We start from the raw sequence: 25,789 nt of genomic DNA on the forward strand, positions 1-25,789 counted from the left end.
CCATCCCAAATCCAGCACCCTGAGACTGTACGCAAGCTGAAAGGAAGGAGGCCGGGGACTAGTAAGTGTGAGAGCCACTGTCCAGGATGAAACATCCAAGCTCCATGAATACATCAAGGAGAAGGCTCCAACGGATGACGCACTCAGAGAATGCCTCAGACAATGGGGAACAGAAGATGAGGCGCTGGAAGAGGGACCATCATCAAGTCCCTACACGGGATGTACCACCGGACCATAACTGAAGTGGCCGATCTCAAGAAGTCCTATCAGTGGCTAGAGAGGGCTGGCCTGAAGGACAGCACAGAGGCACTCATCTTGGCTGCTCAGGAGCAGGCCCTGAGCACCAGAGCCATTGAGGCCCAGATATACCACACCAGACAAGACCCAAGGTGTCGGTTGTGCAAAGAGGTACCTGAGACGATCCAACACATAACTGCAGGGTGTAAGATGCTGGCAGGGAAAGCCTACATGGGACGCCATAACCAGGTGGCTGGCATAGTCTACCGAAACATCTGTGCGGAGTATGGACTGGAAACCCCAAGGTCAAAATGGGAAACACCTCCGAAGGTGGTGGAGAATGACAGAGCGAAGATCCTGTGGGACTTCCAGATCCAGACTGACAAGATGGTAATGGCGAACCAACCAGATATCGTGATCATAGATAAAGGGCAGAGGAAAACCGTTGTAGTGGATGTAGCGGTCCCAAGTGATGGAAACATCAGAAAGAAGGAACACGAGAAACTCGAGAAATACCAAGGGCTCAGAGAGGAGCTGGAGAGAGCCTGGAAGGTAAAGGTGACAGTCGTGCCTGTGGTGGCCGGAGCACTCGGGGCAGTGATCGCCAAACTAGATGAGTGGTTGCAACAGATCCCGGGAACAACATCGGACATCTCAGTCCAGAAATGTGCAGTGCTGGGAACAGCAAGGATACTGCGCAGAACCCTCAAGCTTCCTGGCCTCTGGTAGAGGACCCGAGCTGAATGAGGGACGGACACCACCTTAGGGGGGGGGTGAGCCGAGGAATTATATATATATATATATATATGCACGCCCCCCACCCCCCCCCCCCCGCCGCCACAATTGCATCTTAAAATGCCTCTTCCACTCTAAACATATTCAAATTACTGTCACTGAGAGAAGAACGCAGAAATCACAACTTTAAGCAAAGTTTTAATAGTCAAATAAATCGTGATTGGTCAGCTATAAATCACTTGATGGGAAAAGAATTGCATCTGGGCTTTTATGTTCTTACAATTCAGAGCACTTATTTCTTCGGAACAACACTTTGGCAAATGTTTGTAGGTGTACCGCACGCAATGACAATCTCATCCAAGAAGGTCAGCCTGTGGAACTGGAACTATAAGGATTGGTTGCAAAATTCTGAAGTTCTTTCATCTCCCTCTAATGCATTTGACATGTAGCAGAAAAAGAGCAGCTTCAAGTTCTTCCGCAAAATATCACACCCCCTTTATCCGCCAGAATCTCATCATGAAATTGCAACAGATCATAAAAGCCAGGCTCCTTTGATATTCTCTTGTTAGAAACTTGCCCACCCAACTCTCAGAGATAACTCAAACAGCTCCAAAAGAAGACTGAGTACCTTCTTTACTTGGTCATTTAATAAGTGGCTTGAGGACTATGGCAAAAGCAGGAATCCCGCTCAGACAAACTATAGATCAAGTAGCTGTCGAGAGGTTAAACTTTTAGATTAAATTTCATCAACGCAATCTAAAGATGATCCTGCAGAGAGAGTTTCCTGCTGAATATTTTTACACTCCATGTCATTTTATTGCACAAACAGTCAAAGAACACACATGTTCAGCCATTCTAGTGACAAACAACATTGTGCCCTGTTGAGTTTGCTATTTGAGTAAGAAAATGTCAATTTTTGTTGTTGTTTTAAAGCTGCTCTTTCAGTCTGTCATTTTCATCCGGGTCGCTGTTGACAATCTTCCTGAAGGTTGAGATTATTTTTCTTCAGCCAAGTGTACCTCAGGTTCAGATCAACATACTCTGTTCTCATGACTGTGATGTCCTCTTCAGCTTCAGCAGGAAAGAGTGCACTTAGCACATAATAAAAGGGGTGAGTGGTGATTGTGACAGGCTTCAAGAATGCTGCTAGGGCATCCACCCCTGAGAGTGTATTAAGTGCAAGAAGAGTTTTGAGAGCTGAAGAGGAGAGGGGCAGGTGTGTAGAGAACAGAAGAGGAGAGACGTTGGGATCAATGGAGCAGAGATATGAATAAAGACAGAGGAAAAAGAAGCATCAGGGGGATAGGTCCTTAACTTTTTGAACCATCACACAATGCAGAAAAAAATGAGGTAATAATACAGTTACAGTCCTTTCAATCTTTGCCTCTTGGTTATGTTTTGGTTTCAGGTCAGACAAAATAGAGGGCAAAAAATCAGGACTCTTCTAGTCCAGTGACATCTAATTTGTAAAAAGAAAGACTCACATGAGCCCAGTGTTGTGTCCAAGGACCGGCAACCCGAGGCCAAGGCCAAGGCCAAGGACTTGCCTCCGAGGCCAAGGCCAAGGACTTGGAAAATTTTCCCAGGCAAGGCCAAGGCCAAGGACTTGCCTCCGAGGCCAAGGCCAAGGACCAAGGACTGATTTTGAAACTGAGGCCTAGCCTAGGACATGTATAAAACAATGCTATCATACCACTTGGCAGGTCCTCATGATTTGCAACACCCCTCCATCATAACCCTTTGCACTCCCTAACGCTTGAATGAAGTGTTTTTATTCAAAGAGTAGAACAGCCAGGGTACGTGTTATTTATACTGAGAAAAAAAATAAAATCATATGATATACATTTATGAATTAATGTTTTAGTGCAGTAGTTTCTTAATATGAAGTAAATCAACACTCAACAGGCATGACATGGCACGGAACACAAGTTGAGAAATGCATAGAAGTCAATCACTGACTGCAGAAAAAGCGGTAATCTCTCAGTGATAATTTTACAGTTTACCGGCAGCGAGTCCCAGGGACTCGCTGATCAGAAAAGTATGAGTCCCATTATGCATTGAGAGAGTCCCAAATTTCGAATTCTGAAAGGGTCTACTTATTCAATTGCAGATGATAATAACACAAACAACAACATATACATACAATTATAAACAAATGCTGCAAAAATTTAAATAATTCAGGAGCAGGCCTGAGGATTTCGGAAATTCAAGGTAACTGTTTTTCGGTTCCGTCGGAATACCCAATGGGAAACCACAATAACAAATGTTGGGTTCCGTAAACGTTCATCATGGGAACCCATTTTTCTATTTTGACTGATATTGATAATCAAGAATTCCGAAACTCAAAAGTATAATGTTTCAATGTTTGAAAACGATGCATTAACAATGAACATTACATCAGCAGCTGTGTACTCCAGGTTTATTCCAAAAAATAAATGGATCAAAAACTGGTGTACTCATGTATTTTTTCCAATCTCACACTGCAAAGATTAATTGACTGGTAATCATTAATACAGGTAAGTATTGATGTGGCTTGACATCCTCTTCCCAAGACGATGCATGTGTAATCTACGATCAATTTGACGAAAGAATTTAACACACGTCATCATTAGTTCTACCCACAGTTAACATTAGCATGACTACACCTTGTGACCAATGTTTTATTGATAAAGTTACCATGCTACAACTAGTAAATTACAGAATAACCAATACTGTTTCATAATATTTTTCACAGCGATTAGCCTACAAATCTAATGACCAACTTGCCTCGTAATCGTGCCTCGCGTCGTATCTCGCTCTCGCGTTCTGTGCATACTTCACAGGTGAGTTTAGTGATACGCCCTTTGGAATATTCATACGAAAAATCAGACTGGCATTCCAATTTCTTAAATGTCGTAATTACCTTTTTTATTTTTTACGTAGACCTTGGTGAGTTTTTTTTTGCCGCCATCTCAAACCTTCATCCGCGCGATTCCTCAGTTTACGGACTAAAATAGCAACCCGCATGCGTACATAAATCTGTTGCACCCCCCCCCCCCCCCCCCCCCCAACACTGAAAACAAAACAAAACGAAAGTAAATTAGAAGAAACACACTCACACACCACACCACATCACAAACACACATACAGGTGCAGTGAAATCGCGTTGATCACACAGTCAACTCGTGTGCGGTGACTTTTATGGTTAAACTATTTTTCGGTACCGTTAAAATGACGCCACGGAAACGACACGCGACCGGTAACGATTGTTACCGTGAAATCCTCAGGCTTGCCGTAGTTTTTTTTTTTTGTTTGTTTGTTTTGACTGAGAAATTTCCTTGCGTCCCAAAAACGCACATTATTTGGAACTGTGCGTCCCGTGGGAAAATTATGAGTCTAGGACGCGGGACGCAGAGGTAACGAGATGGCTGATCTCTAAACATTCTCTGAGTACTCCTATTATTACCACTACCACTAATACTACCATAATTAATTTAATACCTTCAACTTCACAATATTAATAAAAAATTAAATCAACCATGATTTTAAACTATGTATTCCCAATATTCATTATTCCAAACATGAGAAAGCATTCAGCAAACATAACTAGAATCGAGCAAAAGGACTCCAAATCCCAACGGCCAAACCCGGAAGTGAAGTGCCGACATTATTGACTCCAGCTGTTAAGCAAATTACTTGGTTCAAACAAACATTCTAGTGCGACCGCACAAACGTGATGACTGTGCAAAAATAACTAAATAAAAGACACCACTGTTACAGAAAGACTTTACACGCTATTTAAACTGCCGATCGCGAACTGAACGAACCGTGATTGAAACTAACTGTGATGCCGCTCTTTACACGTAGCACTGACTGTCACCTGTAAGTGGCAGCCCCGCCCCTCTTAAAGCGCCAGATAAAGTCATCAACGTGGGTTTCCCTGGATGGATTTTGTTTGATTTCTTCATGATTTTTGCGGTCCTCGGGCCCACTTTATATTTGTGGACGAAGGATTAGAGGCTCAAATCCCTCGTTGTGTCCGAGGACCGGCAACCCAAGGCCAAGGCCAAGGACCAAGGACTTGACTCCGAGGCCAAGGCCAAGGACCAAGGACCGACCTTTGGTCCTCGAGCCGGTCCTCGAGGCCAAGGACCAGCTCGAGGAACACATCACTGCATGAGCCAAACATTCACCAGCTCGTCACGATAGTTGCAGAGGTTATTCTTGGATGAAACAGCAGAAACAATTATAATGCTCACGAATTAAGATCTTAAATTACATAAATCTCGTGTGCACCGAAGCTATACCTGAATGAGTTAGCTTCTTGTTACTAGCTAGCACTAGTAGCAAACACCTTGCCGTTATCCCACAATTCCTGAGCACTTGCTCAATATTTCAAGAAATAGAGGTTAAATTAAACCAAATGGCCTTGCCTATTTACCAGATAAGAAATGAGTACTGCAAACGTAGGCATTCCTGATTATGTCCTCAGTCCAATGTGTGCATTTAATAGCTTGCAGCCATGGGCAGCACCGTTTTTTCTGAAATGGCCTGTTTCCTCTTGGAATTTTGTCACTGATTTTCATACCTTCTACTACAGCTTCAAGCTTAGCAATATACAATACAATACAATACAATACATGCTTATTTATATAGCGCTTTCACAACAGCGGCAGCTGTAACAAAGCGCTTAACAAAACAGTTAACATAAAGTAAAAGAAATAAACACAACACATAACATAAAACACGGACAGTCGTGCAGTCCTAACCACTTTTCCGTCACACGCTTTGTTGTTTGAAGCAGTTTGAGATGAAAGAGGAGAGAATCAAAGTGTCCTTTAACCAGTGGAACAGAGACGTCATGCTCAAAATGTGCACACGTCGGCTACAAGCTAAGTTTCAAAGTCAACAAGAAGCTGTAGCATCCATTGACGAAAAAAGAGATTGGTTCACTTCTCCTGTCCCGTGGAAATCCATTTCAATTCCAAGCGGCGACTCTCGGTTCCAAATACGCATGGGCGCTCTGCACCAACGCTCCTCTCTCCTCATCCTCAACTTCAGCAGCCATCCATCCAGCCGCACCAACGCCGACATCTCCACTGAACAAAACGGGGTTGTGAAAAATGCTGCCCATTACAGGCGCAAAAAACACAAGCGCCCCAGGTCTGTCCAGCACCGACAGTCAATGGCGCCGACATCCCTCCAAATCAAAATCTGTGCTGGTACAGGCTTGCTGCCGAGAAGGCGCAACCACCAAGCACAGATACTTCTCCTTTGACGAATGTCGTGGCCCAAAAAAACGCTGAAAACAGTCCACATCAGGTCCACACATGAAACAACAAACAACAGGTGACAAAACAAAAGACAAAAAGAACAAAAAAGCAAGGCTCTTGAAGAGCACGTGCCGAAGGCTGCCTACTCGGGCGCCATCGTTACAATGGCCCATTATCTCATGCCATGTTTTCATGTCTAAAGATGCATTGCAGGAGTCTCCACTGCATGCAAGATTTTCTGTGACAATGTCAAGATAGTACATTCGGTCCTTTACATTCATTTGGCATATTGTCCCATCTGAAAGAATCATTTTGTTGTTATTTTCATTTTATTTTTTTTCCCAAGATGGCGCCCGAGTAGGCAGCCTTCAGCAAGTGCTCTTCAAGAGCCTTGCTTTTTTGTTCTTTTTTGGTATTTTTGTCTTTTGTTTTGTCACATGTTTGTTGTTTCATCGTGTGGACCTGATATGGACTGTTTTCAGCGCTTTTTGGCCACGACATTCATCAAAGGAGAAGTATCTGTGCTTGGTGGTTGCGCCTTCTCGGCAGCACGCCTGTACCAGCACAGATGTTGATTTGGAGGAATGTCACCGCAATTGACTGTCGGTGCTGGACAGACCTGGGGTGCTTGTGTTTTTTGCGCCTGTAATGGGCAGCATTTTTCACAACCCCGTTTTGTTCAGTGGCTATGTCGGCGCTGTTGGACAGTCGGCGTTGGTGCGGCTGGATGGATGGCTGCTGAAGTTGAGGATGAGGAGAGAGGAGCGTCGGCGCGGAGCGCAGATGCGTATTTGGAACTGTGAGTCGCCGCTTGGAATTGAAATGGATTTCCATGGGACAGGAGAAGTGAACCAATCTCTTTTTTCGTCAATGGATGCTACAGCTTCTTGTTGACTTTGAAACTTAGCTTGTAGCCGACGTGTGCACATTTTGAGCATGACGTCTCTGATCCACTGGTTAAAGGACACTTTGATTCTCTCCTCTTTCAACTGAAACTGCTTCAAACACCAAAGCGTGTGACGGAAAAGTGGTTAGGATTGCACGACTGTCCGTGTTTTATGTTATGTGTTGTGTTTATTATTTTACTTTATGTTAACTGTTTTGTGAAGCGCTTTGTTACAGCTGTCGCTGTTGTGAAAGCGCTATATAAATCTGCATGTATTGTATTGTATTGTATTATTTTTCTCAAAGTTGAACTTCGCCCCTTTCGAAGTTGCTGCCTCCACTGAAAGGATATTCTGCGGGTATCCTGGGATGAGGAGAGCATTTGTAATCTTGACACTCACTACTCGTCCACTGCTGTCGGCCAGCTTGATTTGTGCGTCCCCCTTCTTCTCGACACTTCCGGTGATCCGTCTTCCATCAGCCAGCTGCATGATGTGATCTTTAGGCCGGAAACTCTCATCAAATCGGATGAATGCGGTCTTGTCGGTGATTATGTGGGCAGAAGCACCGCTGTCCACGAGTAGTCCATATTGCTGCGCTCCCTTGGGTCGCCATTCACTCACCCGGAGCAATACTGTTTCCTCTTCTTCCCTCGAAGATTTGGCTTGGTCTCTGCCACGGAAAACTTTTTCCGCATCGTCCATAACTGCAGCCACTTTATTGTTCTTATCAGCATTTGTCGTTCGCTTGTGTGGTTTCTTATCTTTACTCATGCAGTCTCTTGCTTTATGCCCCACTTTCTCACAAATGAAGCATTCTCCATTGAAGACGTATTTCTTGTCTTTTTCTTTGGACTTCGGCTTGAATGACTTGGCAGTCATTATTTCATCTGGTCTGGGCCTGCTTCGGTAGCGGAGGGTGCATTCAAAACTTCTCAGCCTAGTCTTGAATTCAGCAAAGGTTAACACTTCCCTCGTTTTGATTCACATGCACAGAAAATGGGTTGTATTCATCCGTGAGTCCTTTCAACACCATAGCCACCAATAGTGCATCGCTTAGGCTCTCCTTAGCTCTTTGTAGCGCAGCCACTAGCTTCTCGACACGTGCTAGATAGTCCGCTAGCTCCTCGCCGTTAACCATTAGCATATTGGTTAGCTCTGTGTACAGCCCGACAATTCGCGGCTTTTCTTCGGACTCAAAATGGCGTCTCAATATTTCCAGACTTTTCTTACCATCTTCTGGTGCTTCATACAGGATGAGGGTCAATGTTTTATCATCCAAGCAGCCGCACAGTTCAGCATATGCCAGTTCGTTTTTCCACTCGGTTTCTGTTGCGGCCTGTTCACTGGATCCCGCAGCTACGTCACACCCGAGGATAGCATCTTTTAGCCCGATGGTTTTCAAGTATGCTAGGAACCTTGCCTCCCAGATGTGATAGCAGGCCTCATCTCCGTCAAATCGCGGCGGTAATCCTCTCCCATGGAGCGCCGCTGTGCCTGGAACCCACCTGGGCCCATAACCTGTTGAACCTTCTGCTGCGGAAGTCTCTCGCTGTTCATGTGTAGGCATCATTGCTGGTGACTACACTCGGTTCGAGGCACAAGACTGGAGACGTATTTTTCTGTGGTCGCTACCACTGAGTTGCTGAACACCCGACGTGCCTCAGTGCATCGTCACTGCCAGAAGCGAACTGCAGGGAAGCTCCTCCCCCTTTATTTATATACACCCCATAATACGGTATCCCTCCACACAAAATAGTAGCAAACATTTAGTCATAATGCCAGTGGCATACATCGTCACTCAACAACAGCCATTCGCGATCACACTCACACCTAGGGACAATTTGGAGTGTTCAGTCAGCCTGCCATGCATGTTTTTGGAATGTGGGAGGAAACTGGAGCACCCGGAGAAAACCCACGCGAGCACGGGGAGAACATGCTAACTCCACACAGGAAGGCCGGAGCTGTAATTGAACCCGGTACCTCTGCACTGTGAAGTCGATGTGCTAACCACTCGACTCCCGGGCCGCCCATACACACAACAGTGAGGCATATTAATGTTATTTGGTTCCACACTAAAAAAACAAATCTTCACATCTGCACAGTTATGTTTCTCGTTTTGAGTCAATCGTATGCGCGCAACCTTTGATGCATGTGTGTAAGTTAAAAGTAAAGCTAAATTCATCTTAATACAAAAATGATAAGAGGATATGAAATGAGAACGAAGGGCTGACAACATAAAAAAAGTAGAACCAACTTGTATAAAAACCTATCGCAGTGGAAATAAAAAGTCTTAACATAACATATAACATTTCAGAACATCTTCACTGCATTTATGGTAAACCAGAAACACTTCAACTGGAGTCTGGTGCATATGCGCTGGCTACCATCTGACATGAATTTGGTTGTAATTGGTTATTTCCAAACACAGGCACATCTTAAATTATAACAGAGTGTGCACACTGGCGCGACCAGATTATTTGTTTTATTTTTAAGCCCCTTTGTTCAAATCTTACATTTTGTTTTAATTTACAAAGCTGGAAAATGTTCAGAAATTATTAAACACGGTCTAATTTGTTTCATCACATATAGTCGGAATTTGAGCAGTAGTGCGTTGAGTTTTTTTTTTTAATCACCATAGACGTGAATCAGCATGCATTATTGTTGGAGACAGTATAGAACTCTCCGTGTTGCCCAGTAGATGTCAGTGTCGCATCATGTTCTTGTAGCAAGAGCAGGCTGTTACAATGCTTCACACTATCGAGCATATTCCTCAGGAGTATATGTACTGTATACGTGTCAAAGAATTTAGCCTCCCAATGGACTGCATTCGTACAATGAAAGACCTGTTCAATAAAACCATTTCGTTCATAAGGGATAATCACACAGCATAATACAGTACCGTACAGTAACAGTTGTACAATAAGGCTCAGGGGGAAAAAAAACAAACAAAAACATAAGCCACAACTACAAAATTAGCATTTTATGCAAACAGTTGTCATGACAACAAATCCTCAATGAGAGGTAAACACATTAAGTGTTGAGGTCATTTTCTGAAAATGTCTACATCAGGGGTGCCCACACTTTTTGGACCGAAGATCTACTTTTCGATCAACTAACCTCCCGGGATCTACCCTTACCGCCACGCGCACGCACACACGCACGCACGCACGCACGCACGCCATGATGTGAAACAGCCTGAAACTGAGGCATGAGAATAATGACGATAAAAGATAGACCGCAACAGCTCTGATCACAAGCTGCAATTGTAGACTGCTGAGCGCTAACAACGTCCGGTGACGTAATCACGCGCCATCGTAAATTCAAGATTTACCTGCTTTATTTTATTTTTAATTTTTTTTTTGTGAAAATGAGACTGATAGGATGATTAGGGTGCAGTGTACATTAACACAAAAAATATTTTACGAACATGTACAAAGACACACAACTGGTTGTTTTGTTTTTTTTCTCCTCGACACTCCTCGGATCTACTTGGGACCTGTCTTAGATCTACCGGTAGATCAGGATCGATGTAATGGGCACCCCAGGTGCACATGATTGTGACACAAGAACACAAGAAGCATTGGCCCTAAGTCCAGTCTTGATTTTTAAGAAATCCTACTTTTCTTTGGGTAAATGGGCTTTCCACTTGTGTAGTGCTTTTCGACCTCATAAAGCGCTTTCACACGTTTGTTTTTGGAGTCTCAATTTTTCTTCTGCAGAGCTGTACATTTTATGGCATTTCATTGGCACAATGGAACTGACCTATTCGGACAAGAAAGCTTCCTGTGATTTTGATGATTCGGCAGCTCTCTCTCTTTCTCTCTCTCTCTCTCTCTCTCTCTATTCATTCATTCATTCATCTTCCGTACCGCTTGATCCTCACTAGGGTCGCGGGGGGTGCTGGAGCCCATCCCAGCTGTCACCTGGGCAGTAGGCAGGGGACACCCTGAACCGGTTGCCAGCCAATCGCAGGGCACACAGAGACGAACAACCATCCGCGCTCACTCTCACACCTAGGGACAATTTAGAGTGTTCAAACAGCCTGCCACGCATGTTTTTGGAATGTGGGAGGAAACCGGAGCACCCGGGGAAAACCCACGCAGGCCCGGGGAGAACATGCAAACTCCACACAAGGAGGCCGGAGCTGGAATCGAACCCGGTACCTCTGCACTGTGAAGCCGACGTGCTAACCACTGGACTACCGGGCCGCCCCTCTCTCTCGCTCTCTCTCTCTCTCTCTCTCTATATATATATACATATATATACAGTGATCCCTCGCTATTTCGCGGTTCGTTTATCGCGGCTTCAGTGCATCACGGATTTTTTCAAACATATTCATAATTTTTTTTTCATATATATGGAGTACAGTATGTTGCTCTATGTGACTCGCTCACACGTGCACCCTTTGTGGTTTCTGTTCTCGCCGAAATTTCAAAATCTCCGAGATATGGCGAGGCCATGAGAATGCGAGGCTAGGGTATTTCTGTTGTGGCGACGCCACTCGAGCTAAGCGCCCCTCAGCAGTAGATCGTCCACTGCTCTCTGCTGTGCGTGCGTCAGCGCGAATATGTACGCAAGTGCGTCTTTTGATTTCAACCAATCAGCGCTAACGCAACTTACGTCACACACAACAACAGCTAAGCTAGCTAGCCGAGACGACACTCGAAGTCGGACGCACACGTTTTTCTGCCATTCTGTTTTTCCCTTTTTGTCCAAATATATTTTTTACGCCAAAATCTTGTCCACGGCATCTTTGATTTGTTCCACTGGGGTTTAGCAAGTGTGTTTATAAAGAGACAAAAATTGTTTGGGGACTATCCAACCCAAGAGGCAAAGTGCCGCTTGCTACTGTTGTTGCGAGTTGCCATTCGTTCTACTTAAGCATTCGTCAAAAGCCATCATTATCATTATTACACAAACAAAAATGTCTTTACCGTTCCTAGTGTTAGTGCCTCAATATGGCTACACTCGTGAAAGCAAAACAACGAACTCAAACGCGTGTTCGTTCAATGTTGTCAACTAATATCCGCATTAATTTTAGGCAATTTTTCCTCACAATTCTCCGGAGACATTTTCATAAAAATTTGAAAATCCGGAATTCCGGGAAAATCCGGAGGACTTTCATCTCTGATATATATATACGCACGCACGCACGCACGCACGCACGCACACACACACACACACACACACACACACACACACACACACACACACACACACACACACACACACACACACATCTCAAATCATCCATTTTCAACACCACTTATCCTGAACAGTGGGGGGTTGCTGAGCCTTCGGGCGGAAGGCGGACTACACCCTGAATTGGTTGCCAGTCAGTCACAGGGCACATAAGAGAAACAACCATTCACAACACACCATCACTGAGTGGGAACCAATCCGACGCAGCCCGCATACAACACAGGCGAGCGTACCACTATATACACATACACGCACACACGCACACACCCACCCACCCACACACACACACACACAGTATAAACATACATACAACCATACTTACACAGGTATATGTGTATGTATATAAATAGAGTTGTTACAATCAAATCAGAAAGACAGTGAATGAGCAATGAGACAATACGATGGCGACAACCGCAAAATTCAAAAGAAGGACAGACATAAAAATGACCATCTTGCAGTCAGTCTGCAGCTTATCTGATTTATTATTCTGAAAACATTCTGATTGGCCAAAAGGATTATGACGGAAGGAGTCATATTCTGGTAACGACGGTGACGCCATCTGAGTCACGTGGATTGTGATAGGCTGTAAATCCTTCCATTTAAATGGATTAAAGATAGTAGAGCAGCCATGAGAGTGAATATGCATGTGTCTGTGTAGGTGACCTTAGTTTACATGCCAGATAAAAATTCTGATTGCCATCTGCCAAATCGACGCAAGCACTCACACAACCAAACACTTACACACATGCATGTACACTTCACAGCTTTGTTACCAGGGCGACCAGAGGTCAGTCAGTGAATTTGGGCTCTCTCGGAGAGATATAGAAGGACCTTTACGTCATAAAAATAAGTGTGTTTTGAAACATCAAATCACGCTTTTGTATTTTATATACTGTAGATTAGATACAGTATGTTACTTACCTTGTGAGATCATCATCTGCAGTCAGGGACCGAGGCATTGGTGAGTATCTGGGCGTGGTCAGTGGGGCAGGGCTAACAGACTGGCTCCCGCTCATGTAGGGGCTAATGTGATTGTCCTGATGTGGGGGGTAGGCTGGGAGAATAAAAACAAAAAAATAAGATAAGATAACCTTTATTTGTCCCACACTGGGGAAATTTGCAGTCTACAGCAGCAAAATTGGGGGGGGGGGGGGTAAAGTGTTTCATTGCACAAAATACATGTTTCAGAAAAGAACTGTACACAGTTCAATATAAGTGCAATATAAAATAAAGCATTCGCAATATATTTGTGGAATAAATATAATAAGTTAGCAATAGCATAGAAAACACAGCGTAAGATGGCTGTGCTATTTACAATGGTTGCAGGTTTTCACATATGTTTATTCAGCAGCCTGACAGCTGTCGGTAGGAATGAGCGGCGGTATCTCTCCCCTCTTGCAGCGCGGGTGTAACAGTCTCTGGCAGAAGGAGCTACCCAGTGCTGTCAGGACGGGCTTGAAGGGGTGGGAGGGACTGTCCATCATAACTTTTATTTTAGCGAGCATCCTCCTGTTGCCAATGCCAACCTTAATTTAATCATACAGTCACATAGGTTATGTTCACAGAGCAGACTATTCTCTAAATATGTATTTGTTTCCAGGCCTGTTTCATCAGCTTGCTCAAAGCAATGCCTGACTTTGGTCATTTAATTGTGGGTATTTTTTCTTTCTTTCTTTCATAAATTCCAAAAGGGATCTTATACATGTATCTACATCACAGAGTGTATGTCATGATGTCAGAAGTATGTGTGTGTGTGTGTGTGTGTGTGTGTGTGTGTGTGTGTGTGTAATGAATGAAAAAAAATGCAATGATGATCTCGGAAATATGAGGCGGTGACCATGTCAGCAGCAACTAACTGCTGACAGAGCCGTCCTGGTGAGTTGGGGTCACTCATGGTGCTTTTCTTTCACTAAATAGATATTTTGCAATCAAAAGCATTCATATGTTGAATTAGCTGATTTTATGGAATAAAACCATTGTTCGGACGTAAGAGGTCACGGAAGCAATAAAATATAATCAAAGTCACTTTTTAGCTTGATTTGTTTGTTTATGCAAAAAGTACCCATTTCCTATTGCTGATGGCTACAGAACAGAAAAAGGTAGAAAAAAACTTTTTTTTTCTGCCAAAAGAAAAGAGTCTTCTATTTCATTTGGTGCAATCAATGTAAAATTAATCATAGAACACAATATTCTGTGGGTCTTGAAGAATCAATCAAAAAGCTCTAAAATCACATGCACTCTAAGGTTGTGGTCAGCGCAAATGGCTGGCAGTGAATGACTTGATGGGAGGCTACCAAGTGGTTTCAACCTGTGTGTTAGAAGTGGATGTTTAGTACGTTGTGATCTTTCATCCTTTGTGTTTTTGACGGAACTATGTCAAAGACCTTTTTTAAGTTCATCAGATGTGAAAAGTCAGCTATAGGCTCCAGTTACCTGTAACTCTAATGAGGTAAAGCGGAGTAGAAAATGACTGGATGCAAGGAACATAATTAGTATTTTAGCTAGGGCTGTAATCCGTTCATTTCAATTCATTATTCCCAAGAAAGGAAATGCTGCAGAAAACCCATTTAATCCCACTTTTCTACTTTTGCATGCCAAGTGACACAGAACTCTTCGCAGTGGCCTAATTCATCACACACCGAGATCACTGGTTGAGCGACGTCAAGTGGAAACATGGAGAACAGCACAAAGTGTGGAAATTGTGCAACAAAGACTGCCTCACACCAAAACACGTCCAGCGGATAACATAAATGTAAAACATGCTTCGAATAAACTAATGATAACTTTCATGGCAGCCATTCAAGCATTGTTAGCTTGTCACAAGAAAATCGGCGAGCCTGACAGTGATCTTGTTGAAAATTTGCTTCAGATTCCACAGTGGACCAATGCAAAGTGGGGGAACAGCCGGCTGAATCTTGCTCTTTTAAGTGTTGTTTCAGCACTGACATTCATAGTCCACAGACTGCAAAAATACAATTTTCCCCTTGATTTATTTTGGCAACTGGCAATGGTTTAACATTATATTTGCAATATCTCCAGGACTTAAGTGGAATAGCGATTGTTATTCATTTAAGCTTGTGTTGACTTGTTGTTCAAAATGTATTTGAAATGAAAAAAAAAAAAAGACTTACAATTTGTGACATCAGGAGGCGGAAAGGTTTCATTGATAAAGACAGAGGTGTGTTTGACCAAGCGTAGATAAACAACATCTGGGGTCGACTTCAGGGCTGCAACTGCTTCCTCATGAGTAACCTCCTCTAAAGAAGAGGCATTTACCTGGAGACACATCACGAAAACATGCATTAGCAGAGCAATTAAACATGGAATTAAAATGTACGAAATACATATGTTTTTGGGGTCAAACTGATCCCACTGGAACACAACAGAGTGAAACACTAACATAGTGTACTAACTTCTTTTCCACTTGTGCCGTTAGGGGTTGCGACAGTGTGTCATCTTTTTCCATCAACTCCAGTCTTCTGAATCCTTCTCGCTAATGCCAACTGCCCTCATGTCTTCCCTCACGACATCCATGAACCTTCTTCTGCTCTCTGTGCCGGCAGGTCCAAACTCATCACCCTTCTGTCTGATATACTCACTAATATAAGTATGCTCTCTCGAACTTTTTCACCAAAACATATAACCGTGCTGTTTCTCTAATGAGATCATTTCTAATCCTATCCATTCTTGAGACCCCTGAAGAAAACCTCAACCTCTTCATTTCCGCCACCTCTAGCTATGCTTCCTGTTGTTTTTTCAGAGCCACTGTCTTCAATCCGTAACTCATGGCCGGCCTCACCACTCTCTTCGAAACTTTCCCCTTCATCCAAATCAGATCCTTCGATCACATAATGCCCCTGACAATTTCCTCCACCCATTCCACCTTGCTTGGTTCATTTTCTTCACCACCTGACCACACCTTCCATTGCTCTGGACTGGCTTCTTCTCACCATCGAGAATCACATTAAAACCTGGTCAAAAGCTATCCAGCACACAACTGGCACCAGTTCATATACTTGTATTTCTCTTTGTCAGGTCAACCGATCAAGAGCTTTCTCACCTTCTTTATTGTACAACCAGCAATAAATGTCATCATATGCCTCTTTTTTTGGCCCTTGCCACCTCTGCCGTTGCTCTAGATTGTATCTCCTTGTATGTTAACCTGATTTGATTTGATTTGACTTTTATTAGGTCTCCCATAGGAGAAACTTGTCTCGGAGGACAGTCCCTCTGTGCTGCTACATACATTGAGCAAAAAACATACACATACACATATTTCGCGGTTCGTTTATCACGGCTTCAGTGCATCACGGATTTTTTGAAACATATTCATTAAAAAAAAATAAAAAATTCCATATACATGGAGTACAGTACTGTATATGTTGCTCTATGTGACTCGCTGTTGTTTTGCAGCTTCTTGCGGACCGTTTGGGGACTTTTTGCGGACTTAAAAAAAAAAAATCTCTCTCTCTCTCTCTCTATATATATATATATATTAGAGCTGTCAGTTTAGCGGGCTTTTATTGGCATTAATTTAAATGAATTTTAACGGGATTAAATTTTTTCTCACGAGATTAACGCGGCACACGTCACAGCGGATGTTACGTTGCTCTATGAATAAACCAGAAACGAAACAACAAGCGCGCTGCATAGGTCCACGCACGTTTGTTTTGCCATCCACGGCAGCGCGAGACACCGAAACTGATACTTAAAGAGTTTATGAATGGAAAGTTTACTTTTAAAAAGTTGCCAGATTGTTCCACTGACAAGACCAAAGTTACCTGTATCATACAGGTACACGATGTATGCCACTGACGCGATTGTTACTTGTTTGGAACTATTTTGTGTGGAAGGTTACAGTGTTCCGTGTCCATACAAATAGAGCGGGTGGAGCTTCTCTGTGTTCGTCTGACAGTGACGGTGAAGTTCAGCGGTGCGTGATGTATGTGTGAATAACTGCTCCAAGTGAAAAATGTTCATGTAAAATTGAAAATCAAAATTGTTATTTCAGTAAATATTTGCATTTTGCACATAGAAAACTGATTCATGATTCCATGTTGATGAGAGCATTAAAATGGGGAAAAATAGGACAAAAAATATAAAAGGAAATTCAGAAACGATAAAAAATGTGTGAGTAATCACGATTAATTTTTAGTGAATTTGAGTTAATTATGAAGTTGTATTTTTAATTAGATTAAATATTTTAATCGTTTGACAGCTCTAATATATATATATATATATATATATATTTTTTTTTTTTTACCTGTATATGTTTATTGGTCGCTACTTCGCGGATTTTCGTTTATCGCGGGTGCTTTTGGTCCCCATTAACCGCGATAAACGAGGGATTACTGTACACAGCACAAGATAATTAGGACAATTACATACAAGACAAGACAGTATACACTCTACACACATTGGACACTACATTACAGTCATATGCACCCCCTCACCCCCACCACACTCATGTCCTTCCGCTTGTCTGTCTGCCTCCCTCTAATTGTTTATTGATTAAAATGATAGCCTGCGGTATGAATTAGCAGAGTCCTATACCTCTTTCCTGAGTTTAGGAGCTCAAATTGGGAGTGTAGCACATGAGAAGGATCGTTTCAAATGTTGTTTGCCTGTTGAATAACGGACTGCAGATATGTGGCATTACCTCTTTCCTGTATGCTTTCCTTTACTTTCTGGTTCCACCAGTCAGTGTTTTTTTTTTTTCCCTTTCCTTCCAGAAGATAGTATTGCCCGGGTCTCAGATCACCTTGGATGTGTAGGTCCAGTATTCTGGAAGCTCCTCGTGCCCACCAAGTGCCTGTCTCACCTCTTCTTGAAAGCCCACAAGACACTCTTCCTTTCTCAGGTTCCACCACAGGGTTCTCTGCTCTGTCATTTTCTATGATTAATCTCTTCTGGAAGAAAGTGTTCATTACAGCCAATTCCATCCTTTTGGCAAAGTCCTCCACCATCTGCCCCTCCATGTTCCATTTCTAGATACCAAATCTGTCCATAACTTCTTCATCACCCCTGGTTCTTTGGCCAACACGTACGTCCATTACAATCTGCACCAATCTCTCCCTGTCTGGGATGCTCAAAATGACTTTGTCTAGTTCCTTCCAGAATTTCTCTTTCTAGTTCACATTCTACCTGTGGGTGATTTTCATGAATTACATGAAACATAAGACCCTCGATTTCAAGTGTCAGTGTGTTTTTTGCATACATGGCCGATAAATCTGATTCTGAAGGAGTTTAATGACTATGGAGCTCAGGAAATAGGGGAATTTTCTCCAATTCATGCCTTTTATTTGGTGAGAAAGAATATTAAAATTAATCTGTAGCAAAAATTAGGCAGCAATCTTTTGCTGTCAGACAATTGTAACAGATTCCAACAGCAAAAAATTACACAACACACCGGCTTTACATGGTTTACACCAGGGGTGCCCATTACGTCGATCCTGATCTACCGGTAGATCTAGGACTCGTCCCAATTAGATCTGAAAGGTGTAGAGGAGAAAAAAAAAAGAAAAAACATTTGTGTGTCTTTGTACATGTTAGTAATATATTTTTGTATTAATGCACACTGCACCCTAATCATCCTATCAGTCTCATTTTCCCAAAAAAAGATTTTAAAAATAAAATAAAATGAAGCAGGTAAATCTTTAACCTACGGTGGCGCGTGACTACGTCAGCGGAAGTTGTTCGCGCTCAGCAGTCTGCAATTGCAGCTTGTGATCACAGCTGTTGCGCTATATCTATGATCGTCATTATTCTCATTCAGAGTTTGCTTCGTGTACAATTCACCCAGGGCACGGGCAAAGAATAGGAATCTAGAGGGCTCAGGGAAGCACTTTAAAATGGTATGTGTGAGCTACGATAGTCAACAGGCTGCAAAAGTGCATCGCTTGCTTCAGTGTTTGGCTTCTCATCATGGCGCGCACGCGTGTGTGTGTGCGTGCGCGGTCAGGGGCGATCCCGGGAGGTTGGTTGAACGAAAAGTAGATCTTAGGTCCAAAAAGTTTGGGCACCCCTGGTTTACACCATGTGGACGGGCAATTCCGGTCCTCAAGGGCCGCTATCCTGGATGTTTTATATGTTTGCCTGCTCCAACACACCTGATTGAAATGATCAGCTAATCAACAAGTTCTCCAGAAGCTGGAAAACAATCATGATCTGGTTTTGTTGGAGCAGTGAGACAAATAAAACATGCCGCCCCTCAAGGAGCACAATTGCTCACACCTGGTTACATGGAGACTTTTTTTTTCCAACTGAAATGATTTGGACAGAGATTCTCTGGTCACCTGTTTGGATACTCCACTTCCTTCATCAAAAGAGGCATTTTTACAGCAGCATAACACGCGCAGATCGATGTAAAAAAATCACACGATTTATCAAAATTGGAGTTCCTTCATCTATTTAGCACAGTAGTTAGGATTATTTTCACACTTTTATTTAAGCAGCGGCTTAATCAAAACATGTTACGGATAGCTTGAAAGAAGTTCTCCTGTCATAGACGAGCTCTGGTCGGAAGCAGCCATTTTTTAAAAAAATCATGTAAACAACAATGTCAATACGCATTTACGCCAAGACAGAGCATGTGCAGACCAGACACAGTCGGCATATCTGGCTAACATAGCCTCGGTGCATTTAGCGACACAAGCCAGGGTAATATGCTACAGTTTGATGCAAAGACAGGCTCACACATGAGACGGGCTCTCTTCCCCGATGTAATATGAGAGACACACAAAAGGATGGCCGTGATCCCCGCTTCCCGAGTCCGGCACAGAGGAAGCCGGAGGTAAAACAAGCCCTTGGTAGCCTGACTATTCTGATCATTAAAACATATATATATACTGTATATTTGGAACAATCTCGATGAGTGACGGGCATCACAAGTTATCATTCACTCAGTGATTCCATAGCATTTGATAGCTCTACGTGTTGCCACAACGACTATAAATACATACTCTAGTTTTACGTTTCAATATGCTTGTTTGAGGGGCCAAATACAGATTTAACTTTGCAAACAGCAATGTGAAGCTACTTCATTGGAGCATTGGCCTTTACTGTACTGTAAAATGAGATGTGGGCAATTTACAAAATTTTGCCCGTCATTGATGCGCGGCAAGGGCACCTATCAGTCATCGTCAATCGGTCATTTTCTAAAACTGACCCAAACTGCAATCGTCAGTCGGTCAATCCATCATGTTACTTTAACCACGCTTCCGTCATCTCTTCTGTCAGAAAAGTTTGCCGGTCTGCCAGTTCATCTATTGTCAGTGACGGACTGACGGGCCTTCCTTTAGGACTGAGGGAATGCCTGCATCAGTGTGTAATCCTATTGTTTTTGTCATCCTCAATCTTAAAAATTCGAACAAAAAAGTTGTTTCAAAGTTTCAATTTATGGAATATAATCAGTTACCATGAGAGAACATGTTAGACAGACTGACAACAGGAATTACAGCACAAAAATAATACTTACAGCTATGAGTTTGTCCCCGATCTGTAGCCGGCCATCTTTTTGAGCCGCACCCCCCTCAATGATCTTTGTCACGTAAATGCTGTTGTCACCTGGAACGTGTTGATTTCCAACTCCACCAGCTATACTAAATCCGAGACCTGAGAAGAAACAAATTGACACTTGAATGTTCTTCATATTCATCACACGTTTTATCAAATCTCATACTTGAAGTAACACAAAGCAGACAAGTGATAAAAGACAAAAACAAATACAATGGACTGCCCAAATCTCTGACCCTGACCCTCTCCCCGGCATACCAGGCACATCTTGTGTGAAAACAGTTGCATTTGAAAAAGATGATAAAATGCATAACATGGCTAATGAGAAACGGATGTGCGTAGAGTGGAGTAAGGGTAATAAACAAGAGCAGAACTCCGGTAGATAAAGTATTATGAAGATTGTAATCATCAGTATGAAGTTATCATCTTTAATAATAGGAAATGTCTTTTTTTAGCAAAATATTACCATTTGCTTGATTTTAACTACAGATCTTTTTATTGTATAATTTTAAAGAAGGTTATCGTTTTGCGGAAAGGGAATATTGCTTCAGAGGCCAGACTCCTGAAAGCCATGCTGCACAAAATAAATAAATAAACCAACACAGTTCCAGAAAAAAATCAAATGTGACACCTACTTGTCCTATATCAGTAGGAACGAAATTACTCCTCATGCGGAAGTAAAGTCAAACAGGATGAAGACCATTCAACCCTTTGTTATGAGCAAAGATCATTCTGAGCGGTCCCCACACAATCTAGACCCTGTTGCTTGTTTTTCTGCTGTTAGACCAGGGGTACCCAACCGCCGGTCCGCGGACCGGTACCCGTCCGCAGGGCATTTGGTACCGAACCGCACAGAAAGAACTTGCCTAAATTCCGTTTTATTTATTTCGGAATACGAACGATGTTTTATTTTGAAAAATTACCGGATTCTCCGTTACATCCGTCTCTGTCACGCTTGACACGCGTCAAACCGCGCTTCTGCGTCACGTGACTGATTACGCTAAAAAAAAGACTTAAAAAAATGAGTAAAAAAACTGCTGGAGATCTCAAATGACGGCGGCCTTAAAAGGACGTTCGAGACAACTGGATTAAAGTTATGTCTGAATATTTTGAGATCACCACAATAGCACTGTTGCTATTTCCGACATGCTACCTGTGTGAGGCGGGGGTTTTCTGCAGCAACGGCGACTAAAACAAAATTACGACATAGACGGGACATAAAACACACACTTGAGGTGTCATTGTCTCCTATAACCACGAGATGGGACCCTCTGGTTGCAGAAAATCAAGCTCGGGGCTGTGGTGAGTCGTCATTTTCATGCACTTTAAATTTGCATTGTATCGTATTTTGAATGCATTAAACATTACCATCACAATCAGAGTGTTGCGGCCAGATTATACGCTCCTTGTGTTTATTGTTATTATATTTCGAAAACGCCACAGTTTTCATGTAGCTCATATCATATTATTTTGTTGTATAATTTCCGCCACACCTTAAATGCCGGTCCCTGAAAATATTGTCTGACATAAACCGGTCCGTGGGGCAAAAAAGGTTGGGGACCCCTGTGTTAGACTATTGACATTGTCAGCATTCATTTCCTTATTGCTTCATTCTCAACTATTGAAATCTACTTCCAACTGATATCTCGAACAATTATGACATGTTTTATAATCCTACATAAAAACATTAGGAATAGAGTTTGTTTGGACAGTATGCCACCACAAATTGAGACAATAATGTCGGCTTCATAGCTTCATCAGCCTGAAGAGAAATTAGCTTCTGGTTTTGTAGTTAAGCCAGTGGTCCCTGGACAGTGGATTTCTCGACAACAGAATAACAACCATATTTTCCGCACTCAAAGGCGCACCTAAAAGCCTTCCGTTTTCTTAAAAGCTCACAGCGCACCTTAAAATCCGATGCGCCTTGTGTTTGGTGATTACGGTAATATTTCGACCCCTAAATGGCTCCTTGCTCGAGACATGCTGACAATGCAGAGTTCAAACGTAAGGCGATCGCAGTTGAACACGGAAATAGAGCAGCGGCAAGAGAGTTCAACGTTAACGAGTCAATGTTATAGCTTGCTGTTGGTTAAGTGAAATGTGTCGCTGCTTTATTAAATAAGTTTCACTGACATCTGATCGTTCTGTTGGCATTTCCTTGAGCATAGCTCCATCTAGAGGATGCATTGTAGATTGCGTCTTATAATGCGGTGCGCCCAATGTATGAAAAAACTTACAAAATAGGCCACTCATTGAAGGTGCGCCTCATAATCCAGCGCACCTTTTAGTGTGGATAATATGGTACCAGGTATGCTACATATTAATATACTTGTTGCTTTGTGGCCAATTGTGAACGAATCTCACTCATGGTGCCAGGAGCCCCTTCACTCTCCAAAACACGCCTACTGCCAACACAGCCAGAACATCCATTCATGAGATCTGTATGTGCGCGCGTGTGTGTGTATGTATGTATATCCAGTAATCCCTCATTTATCGCGGGGGGTTACGTTCCAAAAAGAAGTGAAATCCGTGAAGTATGATTTATAAAAATAAAAAAAAATGCAAAAAAATGTGAGAGGGACGAAATTTCAAATGTGCTGTATGTTTGCATACTTTGATTTGACAAAGTTGGACTTTAATTTGACAATAAAGTTGGACTTGGTACTTGATAGTCAGCTTTATTTTTTACAGTTATTATACAATACTGAACTATGTATACAATGCAGAGGCGTTTGCTCAAAGACTGCAAGGGAAGCTCAGCTTCCCTTAAAATGTCAAAAATAAGTGATCAAATATATGTGTGTACGTACAATTGTGTGGACATGTCATTGACTAAATATGCGCTACAACGCGCTCAACTTTTGTTCCGAATCAGCTTCTTATTACTGGTTACGACGTGACTCTCTTCTCATTCATTCCTGCAGCTTCACTGTGCTTTAAACTGTGTGGACACTGAGCATCGACCGCGCGGACGCTTGGCGTCGAGAGAGTTCACTGTAGGTTGTCCCAATGCATTGAAACAAGACGAGTCATTGGATAAATGCTGGTTTTGTCCCGCCCATTGGACGCTCAGCGTCTCTGGGAGTCTATGGACAGTGGGCGTTTATAGGCTGGCCAGGAAGCTCAGCTTTTCTGCATGATGACTGGATGATCTGTCTGAGACTAAATCTTGTTTTGATTGACAGCGAAATGAGCCAATCACCGATCTTATGGTGAAGGCATCCTTTCCATTTTTTTGAAAAGGAACGGAGAGTAGAATTTACGTATAAATAAACGGCACATTTTATGATGTAGGCCGAAATTGAGCTTCCCCTCCTTGACAGACAAGCATCCGCCACTGATAAAATGAAACCAAAGACCAAAAATTTGCATAGGTAAATTTGGGAAGCTGTACAGAGACGAGGTGCGGAAACTCTTCACGTCGGTCAGTGCCTTAGCCAATCACGATGCAGAACGCAATTCACTGTTTAAAAGCATTAAATAAAATGCACTAAAAAAATCCGTGAAACAGCAAAGCCACAGAAAATGAACCGCGTGAGAGCGAGGGATCACTGTATATATACTGTATATTAAAAAAAATAAAATAAAAATCCTCGTCTTACCCCTCGGGTGGTGTCCATCCCTCGTTCAGCTCGGGTCCTCTACCAGAGGCCAGGAAGCTTGAGGGTTCTGTGCAGTATGCTTGCTGTTCCCAGCACTGCACATTTCTGGACTGAAATGTCCGATGTTGTTCCCGGGATCTGTTGCAACCACTCATCTAGTTTGGGGGTCACTGCCCCGAGTAGTCCGACCACCACAGGCACGACTGTCACCTTTACCTTCCAGGCTCTCTCCAGCTCCTCTCTGAGCCCTTGGTATTTCTCGAGTTTCTCGTGTTCCTTCTTTCTGATGTTTCCATCACTTGGGACCGCTACATCCACTACAACGGCTTTCCTATGCCCTTTATCTATGATCACGATATCTGGTTGGTTCGCCATTACCATCTTGTCAGAGGTCAGGAGGTGTTTCCCATTTTGACCTTGGGGTTTCCAGTCCATACTCCGCACAGATGTTTCGGTAGACTATGCCAGCCACCTGGTTATGGCGTCCCATGTAGGCTTTCCCTGCCAGCATCTTACACCCTGCAGTTATGTGTTGGATCGTCTCAGGTGCCTCTTTGCACAACCGACACCTTGGGTCTTGTCTGGTGTGGTATATCTGGGCCTCAATGGCTCTGGTGCTCAGGGCCTGCTCCTGAGCAGCCAGGATGAGTGCCTCTGTGCTGTCCTTCAGGCCAGCCCTCTCTAGCCACTGATAGGACTTCTTGAGATCAGCAACTTCAGTTATGGTCCGGTGGTACATCCCGTGTAGGGGCTTGTCCTCCCATGATGGTCCCTCTTCCAGCGCCTCATCCTCTGTTCCCCATTGTCTGAGACATGCTTTGAGTACGTCATCCATTGGAGCCTTCTCCTTGATGTATTCATGGAGCTTGGATGTTTCATCCTGGACAGTGGCTCTCACACTCACTAGTCCTCGGCCTCCTTCCTTTCGGCTTGCGTACAGTCTCAAGGTGCTGGATTTGGGATGGAACCCTCCATGCATGGTTAGGAGCTTTCGGGTCTTAACATCCGTGGTCTGAATCTCTTCTTTTGGCCAACTTATTATTCCTGCAGGGTATCTGATCACTGGCAGGGCATAGCTGTTTATTGCCCGGGTCTTATTCTTGCCATTGAGCTGGCTTCTTAGGACTTGCTTCACTCGCTGGAGGTATTTGGCCATCGCCGCTTTCCTTGTTGCCAGTTCGAGTTTGCAATTGGCTTGTGGTATACCAAGGCACTTGTAGCTGTCCTCAATGTCTGCAATTGTTCCTTCAGGGAGTGAGACCCCTTCAGTGTGGACTACCTTTCCTCTCTTAGTCACCATCCGACTACATTTCTCAAGCCCGAATGACATCCCGATGTCGCTGCTGTAGATTCTGGTTGT

The 25,789-nt window shown here is 43.2% G+C and overlaps 1 protein-coding gene across 5 annotated transcripts in view; it reads right to left on the reverse strand.

Moving 5' to 3' along the window:
* The window catches only part of dlg1a (discs large MAGUK scaffold protein 1a), a 154,301-nt gene that overhangs the window by 36,578 nt on the left and 91,934 nt on the right, over positions 1-25,789 (reverse strand). For all 5 annotated transcript variants that reach the window (XM_086116304.1, XM_086116303.1, XM_086116302.1 and 2 more), the window contains 3 exons: positions 20,790-20,926; positions 15,445-15,589; positions 13,235-13,367 (listed from right to left, as the gene is read on the reverse strand). In XM_086116304.1, coding sequence (XP_085972430.1) covers positions 13,235-13,367; positions 15,445-15,589; positions 20,790-20,926 — 415 coding nt within the window. The remainder of the gene's footprint in view (positions 1-13,234; positions 13,368-15,444; positions 15,590-20,789; positions 20,927-25,789) is intronic.

Source organism: Hippocampus guttulatus, chromosome 7 (genome assembly GCF_054856545.1).
Source record: "Hippocampus guttulatus isolate MCC_2025c chromosome 7, RoL_Hgut_1.0, whole genome shotgun sequence".
Classification (NCBI taxonomy): domain Eukaryota; kingdom Metazoa; phylum Chordata; class Actinopteri; order Syngnathiformes; family Syngnathidae; genus Hippocampus; species Hippocampus guttulatus.